The sequence below is a fragment of the Corvus moneduloides genome, chromosome 7 (assembly GCF_009650955.1).
Source record: "Corvus moneduloides isolate bCorMon1 chromosome 7, bCorMon1.pri, whole genome shotgun sequence".
Classification (NCBI taxonomy): domain Eukaryota; kingdom Metazoa; phylum Chordata; class Aves; order Passeriformes; family Corvidae; genus Corvus; species Corvus moneduloides.
In genome coordinates, this window is record NC_045482.1 from 19,654,045 (window position 1) to 19,672,499 (window position 18,455).

The following is an 18,455-nucleotide window of genomic DNA, read 5'->3' on the forward strand; positions in this document are numbered from 1 at the left end:
AAACTACTCTTTTTCAGTTTAAAGCTGTTGTCCCTTGTCCTGTCACTACATGTCATTATAAGAAGTCCCTCTGTGGCTTTCTTGGAGAGTCATAGAATGGTTTGGGTTGGAAGGGACCTTTAAAGGTCATCTAGCCCAACCCACCCTACAATGATCAAGGACATCTTCAACTAGGTCAGGCTGCTCAGAGACCCATCCAGTCTAACCTTGGATGTTCCCAGGGATGGGGCATCTACCACTTCCATGGGTAACCTGCTCCAGTGTTTTACCACTCTCATAGTAAAAAAGCTACTACAGGTAATCTAAATCAACCCTACTTCAGTTTAAACCCATTACCTTTGTTCTATTGCAACAGGCCCTGATAAAAAGTTTGCCCCTAGCTCTCTTGTAGACCCCTTTAGAAGGCTACTCTAAGGTTGCCCCAGAGTCTTCTCTTCTCCAGGCTGCACAACACCAATTCTCTCAGTCTGTCTTCATAGCAGAGGTGCTCTAGCCCTCTCATCATTTTATTCATTATTATTACACATATACATACATACTACAACTTCATAGATTTTTTAATACTAATTTACTTTTCCTGGAGAGTGAGAGATTAAAAGAACCACTGCAAGTTTATGAAATAGATACCATACTTTCATATGAGAGCATATTTCAGACAATGAAAGTAATCAAAGACAAATGAAGCGATTTATACATGTAGTTGTTCATTAAAATCTTGAAATGTACTCAAAATGAAGGCATCATGGAACCAAAATGAACCAAAAATTAAGGCATCACAGTTAGCTTAGATCTAAAAGCAGTGATTACAAATACTACTCACTGCCACTTATGTACAAGTAAGTCCAAATTCGCAAATAAAAATGTTGTGCATCCATTCTTGAATCATTTCTCAATTTAAAATACAAAATTTCCAGATTCGGGTTTCTTGTGAGCCTGCACTTCATTCTAGTCACATTACAATTCTATGTTTTCAAAGGATTGGTTCTTGCTACCATTTTGTAAGTGCTATAGTAAATATGATTATCATATGTTTCTCAGAGTATGATAACTAATACACTTTTTAAATTTTGGAAATAGGAAGAAAAAAAAAAAGACATTACCCTAACTACTCAGTATATTCCAGTTAGTATTGTCATATACGGCTTATTTTTATATTCCACAATTAAGATATACTTCCTATTGTTAAGTCAGAAGTCTGCGCATACCTGAATCTGAAGTGGGTGAATCATTAGTTTCATCAGCATCTCCTGATCTGGCAAGATGGTATCCAGATCTAGTTCTTGGCATTTAACAGCCTAGAAACAAAAGTAAGCACATGCTGTGCTGAATGATCACATTCAATAGGGAATTTCCATCTTCTGTAAAACTACAACACGTGCTTACCTTACTTAAAAACATGGCAAAGTAACGGTGCAGTGGCAAATGAAAAGTAACTTGGTTAGGTGCTGGCTGAAAGTAAAATAAAGGTATTTAATATAATATATGGAAAAAAACAAATATACAAATATCTTTGGCACAACCACCAAGGACAGTATCTTGTATGTCTTCATTTGATGGGCTCACTTTCCACTAAGCTATCAGTAGTACTTCATTCCCTGTCTTTCTGATTTTTCAGAAGTTTCCCTCAGACAGTTGTAGTTCATCTCTTATTGAGTCCCCAGAAGCTAATGGCACTCGGAGTTGACTGAAATATTGCTTGCCAAGTGGCAAAGTGGCTCCCCATTACCACAGCAGAAGTAGACTTCTGTTTTGCCATTGCTTCATTCAGCTCTTCATTCAGCACAACAGTAGTGTGTCGATAGCACCGCCTTTAAAACTCACACAGCTTAAGCTTGCACCCGCAAATCTAAATCACCAAGACTCTACAGGAAGAAAAGGATCCTACAACATAGCATTGTAAGTATTAACTACAAACTCTAATTTCAGCAAGGCAATCCTTTTTTGATCACTACCTTGTACAGTTACTTAAATTAAGGGGAGGGGGTTGGGCATAGAGAGTGTATCACCTTTGAAATTTAATCAAATTTTCACAGTACTTTCCTTAAATTCACTAAGGATATTTACCTCATCTACGAAGTTGATAGCATCAAACCAGTCCTGAAGTGCTTCAAGGCAGTATCTGACAACATTGCGTGTGTATTCTTGTGTTTCCTGCAGTTAAGAGAAACCGGCATACTACATGGGCCAAAACAGTTTTAAGTGCCATTGTTTTCCTACTAAAAATAAATACAATTATTTCAAGAATATTTTTATGGTACACAGAAACACTGAGGTTGGAAAAGACCTCCAAGATCATTGACTGAACAATACGTTGTCAACTAAACCACAGCACTAAGTGCCAGGTCCAGTTGTTTCTTGAACACTTCCAGGGATTGAGACTCCACTACTTCCCTGGGTAGTGGAGTCCAATGCTTAACCACCCTTTCCATAAAGAAATTCTTCCTGTTGTCTAACCTGAACCTCCTCTACTGCAGCTTGATGCCATTTTCTCTTGTCCTGTTACTGGTTACTTGTGAGAAGAGGCCAACTCCCACCTGGCAACACCCTCCATCCAGGGAGTTGTAGAGAGCAGTAAGGTGACCTCTGAGCCTCATCTCCTCCAGGGTAAACACCCCCAGCTCCCTCAGCTGCTCCTCACAGGACTCACTCTCTAGACCTTCACCAGCTTCACTGCCCTTCTCTGGACACACTCCAGCACCTTAATGCCTTTCTTCTACTGAGGGGCCCAGAACTGGACACAGGATTTGAGGTGTGGCCTCACCAGTGCCAAGTACAGAGGGACAATCCCTGCCCCGGTCCTGCTGGCCACAATATTTCTGATAGAGGCCAGAATGCCTCAGCCTTCCTAGCAACCTGGGCACACACTGGCTCATGTTGGGGACACACTGTCAAACAGGTCCTCTTTTGCTAGACTGCTTTGCAGCGACTCTGCCCCCAGCCTGTGGGGCTGCCTGAGATTGTTCTGACCAGAGTGCACCACCCTGCACTTCACCTTGCTGAACCTCAGGCAATTGGCCTTAACCCATCAATCCAACCTGTCCAGATCCCTCTGCAGAGCCTTCCTACCCTCCAGCAGATCAACACTCCTGCCCTACTTAGTGTTATCTGCAAATTGATTGAGGGACCACTCAATCCCCTCATCCAGATCATCAACAAAGATACTAAGCAGAACTGACTCAAATACTGAGCCTTGGGGAACCCCACAAGTGACTGGCCACCAATACAACTTTGAGCCCTCCTGATATGGAAATTAGTAAGTACTAGGACTGTTTCATTGTTTCTCTAAAGGATGACCATTCCAGTGGTGAAAATTAGGGCACCTTCAGAACAGTCAGCTGGTTCCAGTGCCTGCTGTTGTTTAATTTGTCCATTTACTTTTACCCAGAATTCAGAGCTGTAAGCATAAAAAATAGTCTTTCCATGCAACCAAAAGGAATAGCTAATGGCCTGCAAGTTTTGTCTACTTAAAAGGTCCTTACAGTTGGCTAACACAAAACACCCTAAATGATATGATACCACAATACTGCATACATTTTAACAGTAAGCAAACCTTGTTATGATTGAATGATGTTAACTCTGTAACAATGCCATAGAACTGTACTATATTTCAGGTTAATTCAGGACTAGAGCTGTACATTGCCCTTCAGGAGAGAAGCAGTCATGTGCAAGAAGGGAAGGTAGAAGGGGAGCTAAATCAAATTGCTCTGTGATCAGCAGAACTTGCAAAGCCTCTTTTCTTAACAGATTTTTCCTTTAATCTTCCCTTCCACCTAAACATAGGCTCCAGACTTGCCTCACACTCTCAGGATATCAAATGACACACTTCTCATGCAAGAGCCAGCAGTGCTTAGGCCAGCCAAAAGTTGTGCAAGTGGCCACTACCTCTGTCAGGCACCTTTTCTCATCAGGAAATAAAACAGCCATGCTCCCATCCTGTTGCTCCACTTTCCATGATGGCCAGGCTCTGCTGGCTTTTCCTATCCTGTGAGACGTGAGCTGGAATCTCTTCCTACCCATCAGGTTCCACTAAGTACAACAATTAAGTTGTGAAATTTCTTGAACACTTTCAGATTTATTGAGAATGACCAAAAGTTTCAAACATGTGACTGAACATAACTGACAAGACAACTGGCGGAGGAGCATGGCCTTAAAAAAAAGAACATCCCATTCCGTCCCTAGACAAAAATGAAAGGAACACTTCGAACAGCCAGAAGTTGTAATTCCATTTTCAAAAACTAATGTAGACTCATAAATTGACAAATTAATAATGTATCAGTGTAAATTACATCACTGAAAAGCTTTTGCAACTGCCTGATTCAAACTGTTCTGAAATGGCATGGACTGCTTGCGCAGTTTTTCAGTGTGCAGTTCAATTCAGGCAGTACTCTCTCATTGTCACTATTAGGTATCTTAACAAGCTAATTTCGAATGTAAGTATTTCATAGTAAAACAGTAAAAAGTTTTTTTCATATGTTAATTATTCCTAAAAGCTGATTGGTTCTATTTTTGCTATAACTTAATATACTTTACAGTCTAGTGAATAGCAACAAGGCTTTGCTCTAGTTTAGAGACTATGACATGTCAGAACCTAAGAGGTTTTCGCCTCAAGTTCATTGGAGAACCACACAAACCCATCAATTACTCCATCCCCCATCATAATGAAGTGTCTATTCGCAGACACGGCCAACATTAGAATCACATTAGGATGACTTATGTATCTCGGTTCCCACTGAACAAAGGCAGAATGACTCAGAGACATTTATCAAGTTCTTCACTGGATTAGAAGTTATTCCATATGTACAGTCATATTAAATGACTGCATACATCCTGAAATTGTAGTCCCAGTACTGGAGACAGTAAATTATGTACAAGCATGAATTCTACACTCATTATACAGAGAATCTGAGTTGGTTGGAGTTTTATGTTATTCAAATAGACAAAGACAGCAAAACCAAAGTCTTTTCAAACACAAAGGACAGACCTTTCAGGTTTGAGAATTCTAGAATAAGTCATAAATAAAACCAGGAATGATGACAGGGTAATGTTAGCCTTACCCTAACTTTGCAGTGTGACAGAAGACCCCACATTGGCTGGGCACAGGCTTCCAGCTCAGCAGCAAAGGCAGCATAGTATGTCTGCGATTCAAACTCCACATGCTCATTTAATTCTCGTTTATTTAAATTCATACCTTCAAAGATTTAAGCAGAGTTATACAACTGAAGATTTAACTAGGGCTAAATGGAATGCAGTATTTTTAGTATTATGCATTTAGACACCTCTAAAAACAACTCCACAAAGTGTAATACTCTATTTTATTTAGCAGCAGAGTGTTTGATAAAACACTGGAACAAGCAGCAAAGTTTAAACAGAAATAAACCAGAAAAGATAAAAGACTGGCTAATAACTGCAGTCCTTGCTGTTCAGGGGACATTAACTTCTACTTTGAATGCCACTTAGTCAATCAGAACATCTGAATGCTGGTCCTCTTTCTAAGCAGAACATTAATCAGTATTGAGATGCTCACCATTCTAACATTTTTTAATACAATCAAAAAAATTTCTTCACAGCAACAGTGAAGATCCAGAAAAATCTTAGAAAAAGATCCAGATTCATCAGATTAATTTCCCATATATTTAAATTTAGAACTTCACCACTAAAACAGTTTGTTTTACAGTTATGATCTCGTACAACCTCAGAATTCTTGCAGCATGGATCTCAGTCAACTAAGAGTGATGACTGCTCTTCAACTACTTCACACAAGAAAAAGATCCATTAGATAATTCTTGTAACCTGTTTTCTAGAATATACTGTTCTCTTCAAGAAATACACTTTAAGGTGAATACTAATAAATTAAGTATTTACATACAGCATTGTAGGGATTTTGCTACTGTGAGCATTAACCATCTTAATGTCCTTGTATTAGTACTGATTATAAAAGTCACATACCTTGAAAAAATGATACAAAATTCATCCATGTTACCAAAAGACCATGATCTTCCAAAAATTTCTTTGCCACACTTTGGTGTGAAAGTATGTTTATAAAATCACTAACCAGGGGCCAGTAAGTATTATTCTTCAGTAGTGCTTCCCCGCAATTCACCACAACATGTAAACTATTCTCTTCATCTAGATTTAAAAAAGAAAAAAACAAAACTAAAGGAGAAGACAAAGTAATTTTTTATTAATAAAGTTACAAAGAATGCAAAAATAACAATTAGGATGTACTGTAATGCTGTGGTCAGACACACACAGAGAAAACTGCAGAAAAGAAAAATGGTTCTTTTGTGATACCTGAGGCTGTTTTTTCATCATAGACTGACCACCAGAGATCCCACTCAGTAGGAGTCACTTAAACTTTGAACAGTATCACAACCTTTGGAAAGCAGCACATTAGTAAAATGATCCCAACTATGGCTCTTCCAATATTTTTAAGAAGTTTAAAAAGACCAAACAATACAATCCCTCTTACAAACACCTGAATTCTACTTTGAATTTGACATACCCCAGTGAGCAAGGTACCTCACAGCATTCAAGAAGAAATCTGGTGATTGAAACCTACACTGGCATGTTGAGTCTGAGAAGAGCAGAGCAAAGCATTTCCACTCTGAATTTGGGACAGAGAGAGGGTTTATGCAGCCTGTCCAAGACTAGGGCAGGAGAAGGTTCCTAGAAGAGGAGGATAAGAAACTGGGGAAGGGGGGGTTCTTTCCCTCCCACCCCAAATCACAGAAGCTCATCCTCATAAATCTCTTCGTTTCCTTTTCATAAGAGGGACTCCTGGAAAGATCACAAGGGAAACAGAATTGGTTCTGGATTCACAATCCAAGCAAAACAACTTCCAGCACCCGTATGTCAGATAATATTCTGTTTCAACAGAAAGAAGAACAGAGGAAAAAAATCTTGCATCTGATGAGCAGCCTTGGGGATGGCTCTATTCCAGTTCAAATGCACTGAAGGACCCCTGTAATTACCCTTTACACAGTGAAGGAGTCATAAGCAGCACAGCACAGCTACACTAAAAAGACACTTTGGAGACTCCAGTCTCTGGCTGATGAAAGTGTATGTAGAGTATACAGAGTGGTTCTCTTTGGCCTCTCCAAGAACAGGGTAACATCTCTGCCTGAATCTGCTGAAGGATTTTGCAAAGAACCTACAGTTACATCTATCCCAGTAGAGATTAGACAAATCCAAAGTTACTTCAAATGGACAGTGGCATTGCCTCAATGCAAAGTCATTTTAGACAGGTTGGTTTTTCAGAGGATAAACCATTACCAAAACTTTTTCCTTGGGGCTATAAAGAAAATTCTTCTCCCATATAAAGTTTATTAGGAGGAAAGCGCTGATAGAGAAGAAAAAATTCTCTAGGAATATATGGACGTAAATCTTCTTAGGAAGCCAATTTTATCATCTGCATCTCTATTTCTACCCCTCATCTTTTGCACGTGACAGAGGTAAGCTGAGTTAGTAACACTTAAAAAGTTGGTATCAACACAGGCCAACTCTGTTTCATTAAAACAGTTTGTCCACAAATACCCTCAGTGAACTGCACATTTTAAACAGGTGTCAGCTGTTCAAAAGACAATTAGGATCTGTGAGCAATGCAAATTAAACATGTTGTAGCACACACAAGTACTGCTCCATGTTTTCCTTGCTCCTCTTAAACATGCTTTCTCCCCATATCCATTGGTTGGATTTGTAAATTCTGTCTCATTCAGCGTATTGTTTACAGTAGCTGCACAAACAGAATTCTTCTAAATTTATCTCACCAACACAGACTTCTCACAATTTCCAGCATTATAAGAGATAACTTGAACTAAACACAAGATACAAGCTCAAAGAACTGCAAAAGAAGGCCACTGAGAATATGAGAGGGCAAAACCCCAATAACATATTTTATGATTTCTTTTCTGCCCATTTACATTATGCCCAAACCCTCATATATAAAGCAGTGAGGGGAAAATGTTGTGAGAACACTGAAAAGTACCAGACATATCCCAGTGGTGGACTTGGCAGTACGAGGTTTACTGCTGGACTCGATGACCAGCCTAAAAGATTCTATACTTCTATAACAGTATTTTAGCTAAGAGAAATGACTGGTGCTGGGAACAGAGAAAAGGAAACAGTGGAATAGCTGCTCCAAAGGTACTTTTTTTCCTCACACATCTATCACAAACATATCCAACAAAACTTACCAGCTCCAGTTTACATCCATTAATTACCAGGAAGATTCTTCAGAAAATTACTAATCACAGTCAAAGCCTTTTTCTGCTTGACTGCAATTCTGACCCATTACAGAACCTTACCACCATGCTAGCAACATCCCATATTGACCAAAAAGTAACATTCAGAAGATGCTTAGAAGTAATTTTAAATTACATTCCACCAATATGGCATTGACTTAGCAAAAATCACTTGATATACAAACTGTTAAATATTCAGCATTTTCCTTTTAATACTGTAAAGCAATGTAGGACAACAGAAAAATTCTTCATATTGAAGTCCTGCTGAATGAGGGCACTCTTGATAGCTTGATAGCTAGATAAGTGAGGATTTCCCATTTCTGCACAGTCGTTTTGGTTTAGGCTATACATAGAGTGGACTCTGACACAAAGGATACTTCGGGCAAAAAAAAATACAATTTCATGCAGAAGTTCATGATACTTGTTTAGCAGCAGCACCCAGCCTGTCTAGAGAGGACTTTCAGATTCAAACTAGGATAAAGAGGCCTGAGAGGTCTCCAGTCTGTTAGGCACATAAAAGAGTGAATGACAGAAGTCAGCAAGATTTAATTATGCCATTTTCACATAAGGACAGGCAAAAACAAGGCAGATGAAAATAGGACAGCTGTTTTCACTAAAGAAGTTACACAGTCTACAATACCTCAAATTCAAACTGCTTCTCTGTCAAACAAAAGGTTGATCAAATTACTATATTTACAAAGTATTAAATTATTCTCCTCTAATGATATCAAATTTTATTAAGTCAATCACAGGTTTAAAAAATTAAAACAGTTTTAAATACTGCAAATAGCTTGTGAAATTCTTTGAAAATATTTTTTAAATTCATAAGGATCGCAATTGGCATATATAATTTTTTGTTCAAATAGTTGTTTAGGCACTTTAAACAACAAATTAAGTACTTGCAAGGTAATAATCTGCATTCTGAACTATATAACATTCCTACCAAAAAAAACCCCTACAAACCAAAGGATAAAATATTAGTATCACTCTTGATAACTACCTTTATATTTCCAGGGAATTTCGAGACTCAACCTCTATCATATATTGCTAGATCCTGTACATTTTATAAAGGCATCAGAGGGGTGGATTGACCACCAAAGAAAGATTAGATTTCCTCTATAATCAATTTATTATCAATGGAAAGAAACAACCGAACAACTCAACCTACCTTGCAATTCACTTTTAATAAGGCAACTTTCCATCATGTACAACAGAACAGTAACCATAATATCCAGCAGCTGGCATTCTTCTGTTACTTGGCGTGCTAATTCTTCATTGCTGAACAACTGAACACTGATATGCACAATTCTATTAGACATGGTGTCTGATTCATGGCTTTTCTTCAGTGTTTTCATAATAAAAGCATAATGCTGAACAAACGTTTTTGTAAAAGCAATCTGCAAATTATAAAGAAATGTTGACGTTAATAGGCATCATACAAAAATTATAGCTTTCTTTCATTACAAAATATTCCTTTACAAATGTACAATCAACATACCCTGGGAAACATCAGTTGCTGTGACAAACCAAAACTGATGGCTGTTTTCTAGAAACAGACCAAATGAAAAGACCTATTTATAGGGAGGGGGATCTTAGGCTTCTAATTTTATTACCTTTTCCCAGAATCTAATCTTCTCATTCTATACTTTCCACACTAAAAAAAACAACCCAGAAATGTTCAAACAAGGAATATAAGGTCTCAGCATGCCTGTGAAAGTAGTTAAGTTCTAATAATTAATTTATCCTAAATGTGTACATCCTAGAACAGTATGTCCTAAAATGATACACTATGAACAATGAGCTTAGTAGTGCCTTAAAAAGCTGCCTTATCACTCGCAGCCATCTATCCATGAAGAAAGGTTTTCATTTCTTTTTCAAGCAAGACATTTCTACACTGATTTTCATTTCTACTATCATAGCATCCTATACCTTTTTAAATAAACCTTTAGTGCTTTTCCCTCAATAACTAAATTAATTATCCAGCTTTGTTATTATTAACCGAACTGTTTGTTTTTTTTAAACCAGATCAGTATTTAAATGTATTGTACATATATACATATATCTTAGTACAGTTCTGTGTTCCACTCCATTAGCCTCAAAATGCATTATAAATCAAACTTCTGCACTGCATTTACATGAACATATCTGCTAGCTTTGAAATCACTTCTTACTTAGTACTTTAGGCTCCGAATTAACACCATCTGGACTTGCTTGGCTTAGTAAGAAGACAAGCTGTGTAGTGATAAAAATCTAAAGTCGAAAAATCCCTTGCCTATTCCTTCTGGAAGTATTAACCTTTCATAAGCATAGAATTAGAAATTTTAAAACCACCCCCAGGCAGCCGTGTTTTCACCAGGCCATACACAGATCACTACTTGATTTTACCTGCCTTAGATTCGGTGCGTCCCATTGATATGTGCGATGATAAATTGCCTACACTCCCACTCTCCCATAGTTTCATTATGGAACTACCATATAATTACCACTTAAAAAATACTTCTAAAAATATGACATAATTCTGCTGTTGAGCACAGAAACTGCTTCTCCCAGCAAATACCCCCAAAGGCAAAGTTGATAATGGAAAAAAAAGGACCAGCACGAGAATGGGGATATCACTGCAGGAAACACTGCAAGAATACTTAACTTGCCTTTCTTTGTCTGGTCCACAGTGATGGAAACCTGTATAATAACTGAAAGTGTGTTCCACATACAGCACCCAGCACAATGGTAACTGTTTTCAGCTAAAGCCTTTTTGGCACAACGCATTCACAATAATTGAGCAAAGTTAATACGGTATCATTCTGGTATTACAGATATTCCCATCATATAAATTTGTTTAAGTTAAAAGCTTGAAACAATTTTTCATCACCAGCATTAGCACTTATCATCAAGACATTCACACAATTAATGTTAAGCCTAAGACAGAAATTATGTACCAGGTATTTTAAGAAGTTAGTATATTAATGCTCCTAGTAAAAAAGTATACTTTTATATATTACTCCTTCACACTGTATTATGTTTAAATAGGATTTTTGAGTTTTGTGATGTAGAAACCACGTTTTACTTGTTTTACACAGCACGCTCACTTCAAATTAACTGCAAAAACAAGGTCCTTCTCTAAGGACAAATTTTGGATTTTTTTTATATTGGCATGCATCAAAATTTTTTGTGCCTCACTCATTTACAATAATGAACTTCTGAAAATACTATAAATTTGGTCTCACTACAGTATAATGGTAGAGACTCTGTAAAACACTTAACTAAAGGAAAGACAGATGCTTTACTCCTACATTCACTTGCAAGTTAAACAAACAAATACAATCCTTTCCAATTTTGAGAGGAAGAAACTAAACTCATTCCAGAAGTTAAAAAGTTGAAATACTGTGGTAAACTGCAGTCAGTACATAAAACCAGCCACAAGAGGCCAAATCAGTCCATCCACATATCCTCTCTTTCGGTGGCCAAAGCTATATACACAACTAAGGAAAAATAGAGAATGGAGCAAGAACGCAATCTTTGTCATAACGGGTTTCCAAATACTCAGCTTCCAACCTTTTGCAAGAAATGGTTCCTAAGACAGACATGCTTTCTGTATATCTAATTATCTTCACTGACTTACTCTCTGTGATCTTGAGCAGCTTCTAAATTTCTACCTATGGAAAAACAAAGTTAGTTTTTTCAGCTAGCCTTTCCTCTTGGTGACCACTCAACTTCAATCCCAGAATTTTTTGGAGACTAACATCAACCCCATGCTTCAGTTAGAACTTACATCTCCCATGTTTATATTCTCAATGCTAAAATGGAAAGTATTTATGCCAGCTGAATGCTGCACTAAAATTAAGGTTCCAGTAGAAAAACTGTTCCACAAAATTTGTAGAACAACATATCCAGGGTTTAGTGAAGTCCTACTGCTGTAATAGCTGCCTCAAGGGTCACTATGGGAAGTGCATGACAAGGCACAGCATTTCTGGTAATAATGTTTGTTGATTCATTATGTCTACCAGATGCTTTTGCATTTTTGTATTTCCAGCATTCCAGATTTCAGCAAGGCTCTGCTCTTGGATGATTTACACTCTTCCACCATCTTCCTGTTTACTGCCAACACATTCTTTGCTTCTCCTTGGTTACATGAAGGTCTGTTTCTCTGGCCTTTTGCTTTTCCTCTTGTCCACACCGTAACACCTTCAATTTCTTGGAAGCTTCAATAAATTTCTCGTCTGCTTTCTTTTTCTTCATTTGTAAAGTCTTCCAAGCTTCAAGTGTCAGAGAGTGCTGGAAGGGATGCCTCAAGCACAAATCTGTAAGGCAAAGACCACACTTTTTGTTGTGCTATCTCTCTCATATGCCAAAGTGGGGAGAGAGAGAAGAGCTAGTTAACCCAGGGTTTTAGCCCACCCCTTTCAACACCTCTTTTCAGTACTGGGAATCCTAAAAAGGAAGTTTGTTTTCCTATTTCAAAAAAAATCTGTGTAACTGAGATTGCTAGTGGCTCAGTGACTGCTGCACAGGGCAGTGATGAATTCTAATATGTTTACGCTGGAGGTCCGAGATTTCAGCAATTTCAAAGCATACACTGATAGCCAGCTCTGTTCTGTGTCTGGCTAGCTCCCTCAGTTTATCAGAAATCCAACCTAGCAAAATTCTGCTGATTTAATGAGCTAAATCGCCTCACGAAGAATCAGATAAACTGCACAGCAGCAGATACAGAAAAAATTAGAACAGTACATGTGGTGCAGATGGGATGAGAGAAAGTAGCAGAAAGCTGAATGATCAGTTGGAACAGTTTATATCCCTAAAGGTATTCCTGTTGTTTGAGAATGCAATACGATTAATCAGCAAACAAGCTTTTCTTTCAAAAAAGCTAAATGGAAGCATATACGATAAAACATTCTTCTAATTCATCCCAAAATGTTATGTTCTCTCTTTTACACGTAAAAGGCAGAGCCACTCCTTGTAAATTAACCACAAGCCTCATAAACATGTTTAAAATTCATGCAGCACTGACAGTTTTGCAACAAAGCATAGGTATCTTGCAAAAAACATAGTCTACTGCCTCCCTAGTACTGCTGTGTGACACATTTCCTGCTCTGAGTTTCCTCACTACTTAAAAATGCCATTTAGACAATCACAGCAATTAAACATAGATTCTAAAAAAATTTCAAATACTTGGTATTTGTGCTTCTAATAAAGCTTTAACATAGGAATTAACTGTTTAATGAAAAACAATATGAAATTGGTAACAAAACCCCCAAACAAAGTTTATAAAAAACCTTTTAATCTGAGCATGTAGTATGGGTGGATAGAAAATGGACTATTTCCAGTTAAAGGTGGCAATCAGTAGAGAGACCAAATATTCCATGATCTCCATTCTGAGTGAAGAAAGACAATGAACAGAACAAAGAAAGTCACTGAAGACTGTGGCTCATTGTCAAAGGAAGAAAGATCCCACAATCATTAGAAGCTATTGTTATTACACGGTACAGTAAAAAGGGAAACACAGCAACACTTACCAGCTTCTTCTGCATGCTGCTACCAGCTGGGTGTTTTTACAGGCAGGAATTTAGCTGGCAATGGATCAGGAGAACTGGATGTCCATGTGGGTGTCCAAATATCATGAAGAATCCAAGCTTCATAGCAATGGGTCATCAGTTAAGAAGTCCTAATGTCTCCTCATGTATTAGCTGAATCTAAGACCAAGACGAATCTATGCGGGCATCCCAAATCAAAAGGGTGTCTTGACATTGACACAGTGGTGCTGAAGGCCCATATCTTATCTTTTTCTTCCTTGCAAGTTATCTTCATGTCCTTTGTTTTGACACAGCAAGGTTTTAAGGGGGCACAAATACAGAGTCGTCCCATTATAAACAGACATTTCTGAAGAAATCTGCATGCCTGGACTTCAGAATTTCTTGATCTTTGCCTCCCAGCAGGGATTGAGAAGGTCCAAAATATTTGCATGGCTCAAGGGCATGACATGATCAGAGCAAAATGTTAAGCCTGATTGCTATGTACACTAGGTCTTGGGAACATGTGGAGCAAACAACCAAACCTGGCTGCACACCAAGATTTAAAACAGGAAGATGACATCCAGTCTCCACAACTCCAGGCCAGGAGATACTTGGTATGGACAACTGCAAAACTCTGTAAGGAAGCACCTGGAAGGCTGCCAAAATCACCTAGGGCATAGCTGCAGCAAGAACACTCACACTGTAATGGCCTGTACGGAGAAACCACTGCCTACTACAATAATTGAAACAGGAGCGAAGTCACTGCAATTATACACTAGTCAAACCACGCTACAGAATCATACACTGCTGATCCACGTGTTTTAAGTGATAAAAAACAATTTACAAAGTAAAATAAAACAAAATCCAACACATGCAAATATGCACTAACAGACAAAAAGAAAAATAAACCATGGAATCAGAATTAATAGTGCTGCTCCAGATTTATCCATCTTGTTCTGTCCATATTGCTTTTCAAATACTAAACACTTTAGAACTTCTAACAAAACACTCAACACCAAGGTAAAAAAACCTTCATTCTTTTACTGCTTATTTCAAACATAAGCATACACGGTGTCATGCAAGGCATAATATACACTAAGTATGTGAATAAGAAAAGATACTTAGGTTTGAATGAAGTAAGGCCAAGTACCTTATAATCTTGATCTGGTAGCATGTTGAGTAAGAAAGTCACCATCTTCTGTGGAAACTCGTATTTTATTGTCCAAAATAATAATTCTTCTAGAAAACATTTATGCTTCAAAACATCCATGATAGACTGATCTGCATAAAAGGTTGAAGCAGGGCATGTGTAATGCAATACATATTAAAACTAAGAACACTGATAGTGCAGTTGCACTCATAAAAATTCAGGAACAAAAATTTAAGAACATCTTAGTGCATTCTGTAAATAATTTCTTTTTAAACACTGGGCAAATGAACATGACTAACACTGCACAGTGTCAGGGCCTATAACTATAAAAAGACCTCCCAGAGAAGCTAGTGAAAGTTTTCAGTACGATTCTACCAGAGTCCAATCTTCATTGATTGCATTGAATCATATCACCTCACTGTAATAGCTGCACTGATTATAATGCATCACAGCAAATTGCACAATGTTTACACAACCATTTAACCAGGGGGAACAATGTAGAGCACTACTTAACTGAAGTTAAAATATCAAAACAACAAAATACAATTTATGATTAAGTGATGAATTCTATTATCTAAACAACACTTTACAAAGCTCTAAACAAAATAAATAGAAGTAATAGTGTATCCTTTATTCTTACTTTCAAAGCAATATATACACCGCTTGACCAACCACTAAGTTGTTTGTTGGGGTTTTTTCATATAAAAATTACCATAACCAGATAATCAGGAGGCACTTGCTCCTGATGGTAGCAGGAGAGACAGTCTCATCTTTCCCCTTTCAACTCCTGTCCATTCACTCTGCCCCTTTACTCATGCTGACAGTAGATCCCTGTGGGGGACCTACAGAGGATCTTTCCATTTTGTCAGCTGTGTTTTCAAGCAGATCAGTTTCCTGACTGCAAAGCTGCCAACTGACCTTTGCTAGAATAAGCTGTTCATGAAACTATCACTTGACAGAGCATAAATCATATTAACTCTGTTTTTAAAAATACTAAAATATAAAGTCATCATCATTTTTCAAGAGGTTATTTATGCTTTACAACTACAACATGTGGTGTTCACTCCAGTAACATATGAGGACTAAAGAAGAAAGTAGTAATACTACTACTTCTCTATACCTAGAAATCAACTACACCTGAGGATATGTAACTCCACACAAAATCACATATTCCAATACGAGTGTATGAAGTGCTCCCACCAGCACACATCCAAAAACATTTGCACTGAACATTGTCTGGCCTTGAGGACTCACATCTTCACTGAAGTGTGACATCTTTAGAGACTGCACTGGGTAGCTTTGTGTCTATTCTAAGCAAGATAGGCATTTGTGCTCTTCCTAAGCAGGAATTACATCCATTTTCCACCATTACCAAATGTCAGAGTTCCCCAGGCAAGTAACCAATTTGCCCAGACTTAAATTTTAGGATTCTCCTCAAGACTCTAGCAAGCCACAAAAAAAGCAAGAATATGTTTTATTCAATATATTCTACAAGGATTGATATAAAAACATTACCTTCACAGAATCATGAAAGATATTAAAATATTATAATATTTTGTAATATTAATTAATATTAAACTATTTTGTAAGGTATTACACATCACCTACTGCAACAAACATATGATGCTCATTTATGTTCTTTTCTTGTTATGAAATTGCACGTGTGATTTGACTGCCCATGAAAGCTTAGTAACCGTGCAAGACTGAAGTCCTCTGTCCACAGAACAGAGAGCACAAGTTTCGGTACATGCCAAATGCTTCTCTGAGTGAGAACACCAGGCATGGAGACAAGTGACACAACACTGTATCTGTCACTGATGTGCAGCATTCTGACATATATCACAGCTGAACAGTGCATATCCAGTACTTTATGCAGCAGTTTCAGGCAGGGACAGAACAATACATATCCACTTACACCTGCTATATAATTTAAGTAGGCAGAGTGCTCTTACCAAACTTGGAAAATGTGTCAAGAACACCGGGACTAATGTTCCCACTCTTCTGAAAAGCATCGCTAGATTTTAAATTTCTTTAAAAAAAAAGTGCCTCTGGGTTTAAAATTGCCTTAAACATCTGGTATTTCAGATGGATGCAGGATGAGGTTTTAAAACAGAGTTAAAAAAAAAAAAATTTCTCAGTACTCAGTCCCATACCTGTATGAGAGAACCTCAACATAAAAACTGTACTTCCTTTAAAAAAACATTTTATTCTTTCTTAGTGCCACAGAAGACCTCAGAGTGTTGTAAATATCTCTCTGGAATATGAGACTTAGCATTCCAAGATATCCCCAGTATATAAATAACCCTGGATGAAGACAGTGCCACCGAAGAGCTAGGATGGGAGTCTGCTTATACGGAAGAGGTAAATCTGTTTTTATTCAAGACTCAGTTTTCCAAAATTTTCTTTTCATACTCTTATTTTATACCCTATTGGACATAAAATAGGAATACTGAAAACTTCAGAAAAGGATTCGATATTTAATAAAAACAGACACTTACCCCTCCCCCATTGGCAGACTCCCTCCTCTGGGGCAGATATTAGGAGCTAACATCATGACCACAGTCCATGTTGGGATGCCTCAGAGGGGGAAGACTACCCTGGGGGAAAATGAAATGTTGAATTCAAGTATCACTTTTCCTGAAATGCCACTGCTGATACTGGTGTTCTGATCAGGCAGCTCTCTAAATCTGGGCTTCCTCCACGTCTCGCTCCCTAATTAGTTATTATGCATCAGAACAACAGCATTTTTTTCTTGTGTTACCTGACTAACTCATCTTTTAGACAAGCTAACAGCCTTCTATATCCAAGTAAGAGATCTTTCCTTGGATGTCTCTACATCTCCTGCATTTCTCCAAAACTACTGCCTCTTCCACATTATTATTCTTCACCACAATCTTTCTCATACCATTTTTAAGATCATTCCTAAACAATACTGTTGCCAAAACATTTAGTTCTCTGCTTTTTCAGCTTCCTCATCTCTTCTTCCTTCTGAAAACACTAGAAACAATCAATCAATCTTACTTTCCCATACTCCTCACGACATCACACTATTTTGTTGATTCATGAACCTTTGCATTTAAAACTCAAGCTCCAAACCTTCACTCCAGAGACCTTCCAGAAATTTTATTTCAACTTTCACCACAATTTTTCTACCCAAACATTCTTTTCTCAAGGCCTGTAATTCTTTGTTTTTCCTACGTCAGTCTCCTTGTATTCATATTAAAAAAAACACAACCAAAAAGGTCTTCTTTATTTAACAATAGCATTTAAATATTATTAAACACTTTTTTAGCACAAAAACATGTTAAACACAAGATAGAACTACCTTGTCTCTAGCCTACGGTTATTCTTGAATGAAAACTTGCCCTGACCTCAATGTGAGTGCTGCTCATGTTGGACTAGAAACTGCACAAGGGACTAATTTCAAGCTAGGAAAATAGTGGAGTGGTTTCAGGGGAAACTTCATTCACGTATTTTATCTTAAACATTACTCAAACAGTACAGAAAGACCAACCAGAACCAGAGAACCATTCTTGCCTGGTTGAAAACACAATCATA

General features: G+C 37.7%; 1 protein-coding gene across 6 annotated transcripts in view; it reads right to left on the minus strand.

Moving 5' to 3' along the window:
• Positions 1-18,455, minus strand: part of UBR3 (ubiquitin protein ligase E3 component n-recognin 3) — a 109,319-nt gene that overhangs the window by 71,416 nt on the left and 19,448 nt on the right. For all 6 annotated transcript variants that reach the window (XR_004241368.1, XM_032115132.1, XM_032115131.1 and 3 more), the window contains exons 7-13: positions 14,898-15,028; positions 9,409-9,637; positions 5,947-6,126; positions 5,055-5,188; positions 2,065-2,151; positions 1,384-1,449; positions 1,206-1,295 (exon numbers count right to left, since the gene is read on the minus strand). Coding sequence is in view for 5 of the 6 variants with exons in the window: in XM_032115132.1 (XP_031971023.1) it covers positions 1,206-1,295; positions 1,384-1,449; positions 2,065-2,151; positions 5,055-5,188; positions 5,947-6,126; positions 9,409-9,637; positions 14,898-15,028 (917 nt within the window). In the remaining variant the exon portion in view is untranslated. The remainder of the gene's footprint in view (positions 1-1,205; positions 1,296-1,383; positions 1,450-2,064; positions 2,152-5,054; positions 5,189-5,946; positions 6,127-9,408; positions 9,638-14,897; positions 15,029-18,455) is intronic.